Below are 12,230 nucleotides of genomic sequence, written 5' to 3'. Positions count from 1 at the left end.
GCCAAATTTGGAGTATTGTGTACAGTTCTGGTCACCGAATTATAGGAAAGATGTCAACAAAATAGAGAGAGTACAGAGAAGATTTACTAGAATGTTACCTGGATTTCAGCACCTAAGTTACAGAGAAAGGTTGATCAAGTTGGGTCTTTATTCTTTGGAGCGTAGAAGGTTGAGGGGGGAACTTGATAGAGGTATTTAAAATTATGAGAGGGATAGATAGCATTGACGTGGATAGGCCTTTTCCATTGAGAGTAGGAGAGACTCAAACATGAGGACATAGTTGAGAGTTAGGGGGCAAAAGTTTAGGGGTAACATGAGGGGGAACTTCTTTTCTCAGAGAGTGGTAGCTGTGTGGAACGAGCTTCCAGCAGAACTGGTTGAGGCAGGTTTGATATTGTCATTTAAAGTAAAATTGGACAGCTATCTGGACAGGAAAAGAATGAAGGGTTATGGGCTGTGTGCAGGTTGGTGGGACTAGGTGAGAGTAAGCGTTCGGCACGGGCTAGAAGGGCCAAGATGGCCTGTTTCCGTGCTGTAATTGTTATATGGTTATATGGTTATATCTGACAGAAAGTCCAGGATCCAGCTACAGAAGGCAGGGTGAAGGCACGCTGGGAGCAGATGTTCTCACGGAAATGTGGCAAATGTTCAGGGATCATTTGCATGGTGTTCTGCACAGGTATGTTCCATTGAGGCAAGGAAAAGACGGTAGGGTAAAAGAACCATGATGTACAGAAGTTGTAGAAAATCTAGTTAGGAGGAAAAGAACAGCTTAGAAATGGTTCAAGAAACTAGGTACTGTTAGAACTGTAGAAAACTACAAAGTTGCCAGGAAGGAGCTTAAGAATGAAATTAGGAGAGCTCGAAGGTGCCATGAGAAGGCCTTGGCGAGCTGGAATAAGGAAAACCCCAAGGCATTCTACAAGTATGTGAAGAGCAAGAGGATGAGGCGTGTGGGAATAAGACCAACCAAGCGCAATAGTGGAAACGTGTGTATGGAGTTGGAGGAGGCAGTGGACAACTTAATAAATACTTTGCTTCAGTATTCACCTTGGCAATGTGGGGATGATTTTACAGCGGACTGAAATGCTTGAGCATATAGACATTAAGAAAGTGGATGTGCTGGAGCTGTTGAAAAGCATTGTTAGATAAATCTCCACGACCGGACAGGCTACTGTGGGATGTGAGGGATGAGATAGCTGAGGCTCTGGTGATCAATGGGGACGGGAGAGGTTCCGGAGGATTGGAATGATGCAGATGTTCTTCCCTTGTTCGGGAAAGGGAGTAGAGATAGCCCAGGAAATTATAGACCAGTGAGTCTTACTTCAGTGGTGGGCAAGTTGTTGAAGATCCTGAGAGACAGGATTTACAAGCATTTGGAGAAACGTAAACCTATTAGGGATAGTCAGAGTGGCTTTATCAAGGGCAGGTCATGCCTTATGAATCTGATTGAATTCTTTGAGGATTTACTAACAGAATTCTGAAAAATCCACATCAGGCAATCCTCACAATTTATATAATATAACCAAAATGTAAGATTTCTTATATTAATTCCCAATAATAAAATCTAAAGTTTGGTAAGGCGAATCCTCCATTCCTTTTATCTTTCTGAAGATGAATTTTATTTAATCTAGAACACTCATTCTTCCATATATAAGAAAATATAATAGAGTCAAGAGAATCAAAAAAGGATTTAGGAATGAAAGCCGGCAATGCCTGAAAAATATATATAAATTTAGGTAATATATTCATTTTGATAGAGTTAATTCAACCAATTAATGATAACGAAAGAGGCAACCAATTTAATAGTATTCTTTTTACATGATTCAATAAAGTAAGAAAATTTTCTTTAAATAGGCACTTATAATTTTTAGTGATTGTTACACCTAAATAAGTAAATTGGTTTCTTACAATTTTAAAAGGAAGGTTAGAATTTATTGGTATCAAATTGTTCAAAGGGAGAAGTTCACTTTTATGTAGGTTTAATTTATAACCTGAAAACTGGCTGAAACAGGAGAGTAAAGAAAGCACATGGGGTAACAAAGTCTCAACATCAGAAATAAATAGCAGCAAATTATCAACGTACAACGAGACTTTATGAATAGTGTCTCTCCTTAAAATACCGGTGATATCATTAGATTCTTGGAAAGCAATGGCTAAGAGGATGCTGTCTAAGTTGCATGCCATCTTGGTCAATGTCTCCCATCCACTACATAATGTTCTGGGTGGGCACAGGAGTACATTCAGCCAGAGACTCATTCCACCGAGATGCAACACAGAGCGTCATAGGAAGTCATTCCTGCCTGTGGCCATCAAACTTTACAACTCCTCCCTTGGAGGGTCAGACACCCTGTGCCGATAGGCTGGTCCTGGACTTATTTCATAATTTACTGGCATAATTTACATATAACTATTTAACTATTTATGGTTCTATTACTATTTATTATTTATGGTGCAACTGTAACAAAAACCAATTTCCCCCGGGATCAATAAAGTATGACTATGACTATAAAGGTTCAACAGACACCTTTGTCTAGTGCCACATTGAAGCTTAAATGGTTTGGAGTTATGAAAATTAGTGATAACCTGAGCAGAAGGGGCTAAATAAAGTAATTTAATCCATTGAATGAAAACAGGTCCAAAATTAAATTTTTCTAAAGTTGTAAATAAATAATTTCATTCAATTCAGTCGAAAGCTTTATTCTCTATTATTTCTCTTCTTGGATCCTCACTTCCTTTGTCTTTGGGTAAGTTAACTGATAATCTGGTAGTTAAACACACTATGAGGATTTGGATACAATTCCGAAAATATTTTGGCTTACTGAGACTTTCTCTTTTGAGTCCCATTTTTTTCTAATTATTTTTTTAAACCCTCTATGATTGATGTGACTTTAAAAGATGGGATAGATTAGGTATTAAATACTTTCAGGACTTGTTTGTAGAGGGAAGTCTTTTTTCATTTGAACAATTGTCAACTAAATATAGTTTGCCCAAAACTTTTTTTTCGATATCTACAAGTAAGAGATTTTTTACACTCTTAAATAAGTACATTCCCTAAAAGTCCTGATAAGAATCTACTAGATGTAATCTTTAATCTGAAACCTTTTTACAGTATAATGGATCATATCTAATATTTATTATATGCTGTTGGGAATGAGAAGTGTTCCTTTAGATAAAATTAAAAATCTTTGGGAACAACATTTACAGACTTCAGTTTCTGAGGAAACTCGGAATCAAATTTTTAAATTGGTCAACACTTCATCGCTATGTGCCTGTCACTCTCTCCTTCAATTTAAAGTGGTCCATAGGGCCCATATGACTACGGATAAGTTGTCTCGTTTTTATTTAGATATATCTCCGTATTGTGATAAATGGAGAAGCTTCACTCATTCGTATGTTTTGGACATGTCCAAGTCTTGGAAAATATTGGAAAGAAGTATTTCAAACCTTTTCGATACTTTTTAAAGTAAATTTCAAGCCTAATCCTTTGACTGCTTAGGCACGGAACATAGATTGTTCCACAAACCCAACAAAAAGGCAGGCATAGCTAGGACCCATACGGGTGACTATAGCTACACCTTTAGTTTGGAGGAAGTGGGAGGAGCCAAAGGAGAAATTATTAAGAGTAAGGACTAATTCCGCTAGACGGAGCAGAGTGGTGGTAGAGGGGAACTGATTAGGTCTGGAATCCAAAAAGAAGCGTAGAGCTTTGAGACCTTCCTGATGGGGGATGGAAGTATATAAGGACTGGACATCCATGGTGAAAATAAAGCGGTGGGGGCCAGGGACCTTAAAATTATCGAAAAGTTTAAGAGCGTGAGAAGTGTCACGAACATAGGTCGGAAGGGATTGAACAAGGGGTGATAAAACAGTGTCGAGGTATGCAGAAACGAGTTTGGTTGGGCAGGAGCAAGCTGAGACAATAGGTCGGCCAGGACAGGCAGGTTTGTAGATCTTGGGATCTCAAAGCTCTACGCTTCTCTTTGGATTCCAGACCTAATCAGTTCCCCTCTACCACCACTCTGCTCCGTCTAGCGGAATTAGTCCTTACTCTTAATAATTTCTCCTTTGGCTCCTCCCGCTTCCTCCAAACTAAAGGTGTAGCTATAGTCACCCGTATGGGTCCTAGCTATGCCTGCCTTTTTGTTGGGTTTGTGGAACAATCTATGTTCCGTGCCTATTCTGGTATCTGTCCCCCACTTTTCCTTCGCTACATCAACGACTGCATTGGCGCTGCTTCCTGCGCGCATGCAGAACTCGTTGACTTTATTACCTTTGCCTCCAACTTTCACCCTGCCCTCAAGTTTACCTGGTCCATTTCCGACACCTCCCTCCCCTTTCTAGATCTTTCTGTCTCTGTCTCTGGAGATAGCTTATCCACTGATGTCTGCTATAAGCCTACTGACTCTCACAGCTATCTGGACTATTCCTCTTCTCACCCTGTCTCTTGCAAAAACGCCATCCCCTTCTCGCAATTCCTCCGTCTCCGCTGCATCTGCTCTCAGGATGAGGCTTTTCATTCTAGGACGAGGGAGATGTCTTCCTTTTTTAAAGAAAGGGGCTTCCCTTCCTCCACTATCAACTCTGCTCTGAAACGCATCTCCCCCATTTCACGTACATCTGCTCTCACTCTATCCTCCCACCACCCCACTAGGAATAGGGTTCTTCTGGTCCTCACCTACCACCCCACCAGCCTCCGGATCCAACATATTATTCTCCGTAACTTCCGCCACCTCCAACGGGATCCCACCACTAAGCACATCTTTCCTCCCGCCCCCCCCCCCCTGCATCCCGCAGGGATCGCTCCCTACGCAACTCCCTTGTCCATTCGTCCCCCCCATCCCTCCCCACTGATCTCCCTCCTGGCACTTATCCGTGTAAGCGGAACAAGTGCTACACATGCCCTTACACTTCCTCCCTTACCACCATTCAGGGCCCCAAACAGTCCTTCCAGGTGAGGCAACACTTCACCTGTGAGTCGACTGGGGTGATATACTGCGTCCGGTGCTCCCGATGTGGTCTTTTATATATTGGCGAGACCCGACGCAGACTGGGAGACCGCTTTGCTGAACATCTACGCTCTGTCCACCAGAGAAAGCAGGATCTTCCAGTGGCCACACATTTTAATTCCACATCCCATTCCCATTCTGACATGTCTATCCACGGCCTCCTCTACTGTAAAGATGAAGCCACACTCAGGTTGGAGGAACAACACCTTATATTCCTTCTGGGTAGCCTCCAACCTGATGGCATGAACATCGACTTCTCTAACTTCCGCTAAGGCCCCACCTCCCCCTCGTACCCCATCTGTTACTTATTTTTATGCACACATTCTTTCTCTCACTCTCCTTTTTCTCCCTCTGTCCCTCTGAATATACCTCTTGCCCATCCTCTGGGTCCCCCCCCGCCTTGTCTTTCTTCCCGGACCTCCTGTCCCATGATCCTCTCGTATCCCCTTTTGCCTATCACCTGTCCAGCTCTTGGTTCTATCCCTCCCCCTCCTGTCTTGTCCTATCATTTTGGATCTCCCCCTCCCCTTCCAACTTTCAAATCCCTTACTCACTCTTCCTTCAGTTAGTCCTGACGAAGGGTCTCAGCCTGAAACGTTGACTGCACCTCTTCCTACAGATGCTGCCTGGCCTGCTGCGTTCACCAGCAACTTTGATGTGTGTTCCCTAATAGGATCTGGGTTATTACATAACACCCAATCTAAGTTGTCCTTTCCCTGAGTAGGCTCAAGCACAACCTGCTCTAAAAAGCCCTCTTGTAGGTATTCAACAAATTCCCATCTTGTGATCTGACACCAATCTGATTTTCCCAATCCCCTTGCATATTGAAGTCCCCCATCACAATTGTGACATTACCCTTATGATGTGCCCTTTCCAGTTCCCTTTGCATCTCAACCCCACATCATGGCTGCTATTTGAAAGCCTGTATATGATTCCCATGATTTTCTTTTAAACCCTTGCGATTTCGTAACTAGAAAGATTCAACATTCTCTGACCCTATGTTACCTCTTTCTGAAGATGTAATCCCATCTCCTTCCAACAGAGCCACACCCCCGCCCATGCCTTCCTGCCTGTTCTTTCAATACAAAGTATATCATTTGATGTTAAGCTCCCAACTATGGCCTTCTTTCAGCCACGACTCAGTGATGCCCACAACATCATACCGACCAATCTCTATTTGTGCCATAAGTTTGTCCACCTTATTCCGAGTGTGCACTTAAATACAGCAACTTCAGTCCTGCATTCTTTGCCCTTTTGAATTTTGCCCCTGTGGTACAATTTAACTCTTTGTTCTGTCTGTATTTGTACCCAGTCATTGGCTTGTCCTTCCTTACATTCATGTTACACCCATCATCTACTTGTAAACCTGCTGGCTCATGTTGAGGTTGATGTTCTGGAGCATGTTGATATTAAGGGAGAGGAGGTGTTGGAGTTGTTAAAATACATTAGGACAGATAAGCCCCCGGGGCCTGACGGAATATTCCCCAGGCTGCTCCACGAGGCAAGGGAAGAGATTGCTGAGCCTCTGGCTAGGATCTTTATGTCCTCGTTGTCCACGGGAATGGTGCTGGAGGATTGGAGGGAGGCGAATGTTGTCCCCTTGTTCAAAAAAGGTAGTAGGGATAGTCCGGGTAATTATAGACCAGTGAGCCTTACGTCTCTGGTGGGAAAGCTGTTGGAAAAGATTCTTAGAGATAGGGTCTATGGGCATTTGGAGAATCATGGTCTGATCAGGGACAGTCAGCATGGCTTTGTGAAAGGCAGATCGTGTCTAACAAGCCTGATAGAGTTCTTTGAGGAGGTGACCAGGCATATAGATGAGGGTAGTGCAGTGGATGTGATCTACATGGATTTTAGTAAGGCATTTGACAAGGCTCCACACGGTAGGCTTATTCAGAAAGTCAGAAGGCATGGGATCCAGCGAAGTTTGGCCAGATGGATTCAGAATTAGCTTGCCTGCAGAAGGCAGAGGGTGGTGGTGGAGGGAGTACATTCAGATTGGAGGATTGTGACTAGTGGTGTCCCACAAGGATCTGTTCTGGGACTCTACTTTTTGTGATTTTTATTAACGACCTGGATGTAGGGGTAGAAGGGTGGGTTGGCAAGTTTGCAGACGACACAAAGGTTGGTGATATTGTAGATAGTGTAGAGGATTGTCGAAGATTGCAGAGAGACATTGATAGGATGCAGAAGTGGGCTGAGAAGTGGCAGATGGAGTTCAACCCTGAGAAGTGTGAGGTGGTACATTTTGGAAGGACAAACTCCAAGGCAGAGTACAAAGTAAATGGCAGATTACTTGGTAGTGTGGAGGAGCAGAGGGATCCGGAGGTACATGTCCACAGATCCCTGAAAGTTGCCTCACAAGTAGATAGGGTAGTTGAGAAAGCTTATGGGGTGTTAGCTTTCAAGAGTCGAGGGATAGAGTTTAAGAGTCGTGATGTAATGATGCAGCTCTATAAAACTCTGGTTAAGCCACACTTGGAGTACTGTGTCCAGTTCTGGTCGCCTCACTATAGGAAAGATGTGGAAGCATTGGAAAGGGTACAGAGGAGATTTACCAGAATGCTGCCTGGTTTAGAGAGTATGGATTATGATCAGAGATTAAGGGAGCTAGGGCTTTACTCTTTGGAGAGAAGGAGGATGAGAGGAGACATGATAGAGGTGTACAAGATAATAAGAAGAATAGATAGAGTGGATAGCCAGCGCCTCTTCCCCAGGGCACCACTGCTCAATACAAGAGGACATGGCTTTCCAAGGTAAGGGGTGGGAAGTTCAAGGGGGATATTAGGGGAAGGTTTTTTACTCAGAGTGGGGTTGGTGCGTGGAATGCACTCCCTGAGTCAGTGGTGGAGGCAGATACAATAGTGAAGTTTAAGAGACTACTGGACAGGTATATGGAGGAATTTAAGGTGGGGGCTTATATGGGAGGCAGGGTTTGAGGGTTGGCACAATATTGTGGGCCAAAGGGCCTGTAATGTGCTGAACTGTTCTATGTTCATCCTCAGCTCTATCATACTGATTCCCATCCCCTTGCTATATTAGTTTAAACCGCTCCCAACAGCTCTAGTAAACCTGCCCGCAAGAATATTGGGTTTCAAGTGCAACTGGTCACTTTTGTACAGGTCCCACCTGCTCCAGAAGTGGTCCCAATTATCCAGAAATCTAAATCTGTGCTTCCTGTTCCAATTCTTCAGCAAAACATTTATCTGGCACTTCACTCTATTCCTATTCTCAATGTCATGTGGCACGGGCAGCAATCCCCTGATTACTACTTAGGAGGTTCTGCTTCTCACCTTCCTTTCTAACTCCCTGGGTTCTTTTTTCAGGATCTCCTTTTTCCTATGTCATTGGTACCAGTATGTATCATAACTTCTGGCTGCTCACCCTCCCTTTTCAGGATATTATGGACATGTCCAGAAACATCTCGGACCCTGACACCTGGGAGGCAAATTACCATCCGTTTCCTTTCCGCGTCAACAGAACCGCCCATTTGTCGCCCTGACTATAGAGTCCCCTATAACTGCTGCCAATCTCTTCATTTCCCTACCCTTCTGGGCTACAGGGCCAGACTCAGTGCCAGAGGCACGGCCGCTGCTGCTTTCCCCAGGTAGGACGCCCCTCCAACACTACTTAAAATGTGGGGACGGCTAGAGGGGTACTCCCTTCCCTCTCTTAATAGTCACCCTTTATCTGTCTCCTGTAGCCTCGGGGTGACTACCTTCCTGTAGCTCCTGTTTATCACTGCTTCACTTTCCCTAACAAGCCAAAGGTCATCAAGCCTCATGGGGGTGGAGGATAGTACATCATCTCACGGGGGGGGGGGAGGAGTTGGTCAGTACCTCACCTCACAGGAGTGGGGGATGGTCAGTACGTCACCTCGGGGGTGGGGGATGGTCAATACGTCACCTCACCGGGGGGGGGAGGGGATGGTCAGTACGTCACCTCATGGGGGGGGTGGTCAGTATGTCACCTCACGGGGGTGGGGGATGGTCAGTACGTCACCTCACGGGGGGTGGGTCAGTACGTCACCTCACGGGGGTGGGGGACGGTCAGTACGTCACCTCACGGGGGGGGGTCAGTAAGTCACCTCACGGGGGGGTGGAGGACAGTCAGTACGTCACCTCACCCGGGGGGAGCGGTCAGTACGTCACCTCGGGGGTGGGAACGGTCAGTAAGTCACCTCACGGGGGGGGGGGTCAGTACGTTACCTCACGGGGGTGGGTCAGTACGTCACCTCACGGGGGAGGGATGGTCAGTACGTCACCTCACGGGGGGAGAATGGTCAGTACGTCACCTCACGGGGGGGATGGTCAGTACGTCACCTCACGGGGGGAGGGGTTGGTCAGTACATCACCTCGGGGGAGGGGTTGGTCAGTACGTCACCTCACGGGGGTGGGGGACGGTCAGTACGTCACCTCCCAGGGGGTGGGGGGGAGCAGTCAGTACGTCACCTCGGGGGTGGGGGACGGTCAGTACGTCACCTCACGGGGGGGAACGGTCAGTAAGTCACCTCACGGGGGGGGTCAGTAAGTCACCTCACGGGGGGGGTCAGTACGTCACCTCATGGGGGAGGGATGGTCAGTACGTCACCTCACGGAGGGGGGAATGGTCAGTACGTCACCTCACGGGGGTGGGGGACGGTCAGTACGTCACCTCACGGGGGGAGGGGACGGTCAGAACGTCACCTCACGGGGGGGGGGTGGTGGGGGACAGTCAGTACGTCACCTCCCGGGGGGTGGGGGGGAGCAGTCAGTACGTCACCTCGGGGGTGGGGGACGGTCAGTACGTCACCTCGGGGGGGGGGAGGACGGTCAGTACGTCTCCGCGTGGGGGTGGGGGAAGGTCAGTACGTCTCCACGTGGGGGTGGGGGAAGGTCAGTACGTCTCCGCTTGGGGGTGGGGGAAGGTCAGTACGTCACCTCACGAGGGGGAGGGGACAGTCAGTATGTCACCTCATGGGGGGTGGGGGGGAAGCAGTCAGTACGTCACCTCGGGGGTGGGAACGGTCAGTACGTCTCTGCGTGGGGGCAGGGACGGTCAGTACGTCTCCGGTGCGGAATGGTCTTTGCCTCTCTGCAGAGGAGAAGGTGGCAGAGATGGACGGTATGTCTGCACATGGGGGTGGGGATGGATGGTACGGCTCTGTATGAGGTGGGGATAGACAGTACATCTCCGCACTGGATGGAGATGGTCAGTAAGGCCTACCTTACTCATTGCACTGGGATTTTTGTGGAGGAAACCAGGAGCATTTATAAATTAAAGGAAGTATTAGAGATTGTCCGTGTGGATTTTAGAGTGATGAGGTCAGTCTGGGCCCAGTGGTTGGGTAAGGGTAAGGGTCAGTTTGGGTCTGGCAGGCTAGCCTTTCTGTACTGACCTGTCTGTGTCTGTTCCTGTAGGTGAAAGTAATGCATAAACAACTTCTCCTCTTCCACAACGCCATCTCTGCCTACTTTGCGGGCAACCAGCAGCAGCTGGAGCAGACGCTGAAGCAGTTTAACGTGAAGCTGAAGGGGCCGAGCTCAGAGAAGCCATCCTGGCTGGAGGAGCAGTGAAGGTTCAGCGATAGGCAAGTGCGACATTCCGGCATTAGTGGCAGCCCCAAACACAGGCAGCTGCATTAAACTGACCAACACAAACACCTGTCCAAGGCTTGTCTGTTTGATCCAACTCAAACATGTTAGAAATTTAGGGAAATTTCCTCGTTGCTTCAAGTTGAATCATTTCCAGATTTCATGCCTTCATAATCTTCCTACAAAATTAAACACTATGGAGCAATGGGAGAGTGTGTGACCCCCTCCAAACAAAGCCCTGGTTTGTACATAATCTGACTCAAGAGGCAGCTCTCTCTTGCCACTCCCCAGCCTCTCGTCCTTGAGGTTGTCATGGTATCTGCCAGTGGTGGCGGCTCTCTCCTGGCACTCCCCAGCCCCTCAGCCTTGTGCTATTGTACGAGGCAGGGTAGGTATCTCTCTCCTGGTACCCCCCCCCCCACCCCACCCCCCACCCCCCACCAGCCCCTCGGCCTTGTGCTGTTGTTTATCTGTCAGGGCTGGTATCTTTCTCCTGGCACCACCCCACCCCACTCCCCCCACCCCACTCCCCCCACCCCACTCCCCCCAACCTCACTCCCCCCAACCTCACTCCCTTGTGCTGTTGTACCAGGCAGGGTAGGCATCTCTCTCCTGGCAACTCCACCTCCCCCCCAGCCTTGGTGCTGTTGTACCCGGCAGTGGTGACGGTTCTCTCCTGACACTCCCTTTCCCCCCCCCCCCCCAATCTCTTAGCCTTGGGGCTGTCGTCATACATGGGAATTGGGCGCTTTCAGTGGGAGCTGACTTATTAGCTCCTTGTGGTGATGGGGGTCTGTGGTCACAGCCACTGTGGTCAGCTACTATGGGCAGTCAGTCAGACCTGGTACATTTTAGTACCGAGCTGCCCCGTTGCAGGGGGTCGGGATGGGCAGGGTCTGGCTAGGCATAGACCACCTCAGGTGGATGTACACCTGGACCTGTGGGTGCTGACCACAGACCAGCAGATGGGTGAGTTCCAGCGCTGCGTGCTAACACTGAGGGGAGTTATGATGCATCGTCCAGGTCCACTGGTAACGTGATCCCTGGTTTTGGAATTGTTAGCAGGGTGTGGGTTCTGTGTGTATTAAAAATTATCTATAACTACATTTTCTGTACTGCGCTGTTTGTGATTATTTAAATTTATTAATATATAAAGAAACAAGTTCTGGTATAGGGTGGATTTACTGGAAATTGGTCCATTGAGGGTTTGTGGGGGTTGGAGATAACTTGCCTCACACACAGTGGTCCCCGTCCCAACCGTGGACTATTCTGTATTTCCAGAATTTTGTTTTATAATCTCATTATCGAGTGGGGCATTTTCTAAAGTTTCACTTCCATCAGACTTGGAGGGATTAAACTGTGTGAGTTGCTCAACGTTGTTGGTTGTTTTTTTTTCATTCCTTGTGTCACAGTTGATAAGGGTGGAATCTGAGCGAACGTGCAGACAGCTGCCTGGCCTCAGGAGTGAATGACTCACCGCAGATCCTGACAAATGTACAAGTCTGGTCGAGTTCTAAAGTGTCTGTATCCGGTACCGAGAGGAGACTGGCCCCAGCTCACGGGAGCTGAGTATTGGAATTGGTTTATTATTGTCACATGTACCAAGATAGAGTGAAAAGCTTGTTTTGCCTGCTGTTCGTACAGATCA

The 12,230-nt window shown here is 47.4% G+C and overlaps 1 protein-coding gene across 1 annotated transcript in view; it reads left to right on the top strand.

Annotated features, from left to right (window-relative positions):
* The window catches only part of LOC140199935 (arfaptin-2-like), an 85,711-nt gene extending 73,755 nt beyond the window's left edge, over positions 1-11,956 (top strand). Inside the window, exon 7 of the mRNA XM_072262423.1 lies at positions 10,409-11,956. Within this exon, the coding sequence (XP_072118524.1) occupies positions 10,409-10,564 (156 nt within the window). The 3' untranslated portion in view covers positions 10,565-11,956. The remainder of the gene's footprint in view (positions 1-10,408) is intronic.
* Positions 11,957-12,230: the final 274 nt, after the last annotated feature.

This window comes from Mobula birostris, chromosome 7 (genome assembly GCF_030028105.1).
Source record: "Mobula birostris isolate sMobBir1 chromosome 7, sMobBir1.hap1, whole genome shotgun sequence".
Classification (NCBI taxonomy): domain Eukaryota; kingdom Metazoa; phylum Chordata; class Chondrichthyes; order Myliobatiformes; family Myliobatidae; genus Mobula; species Mobula birostris.
This window is presented reverse-complemented; position numbering and strand designations above follow the sequence as displayed.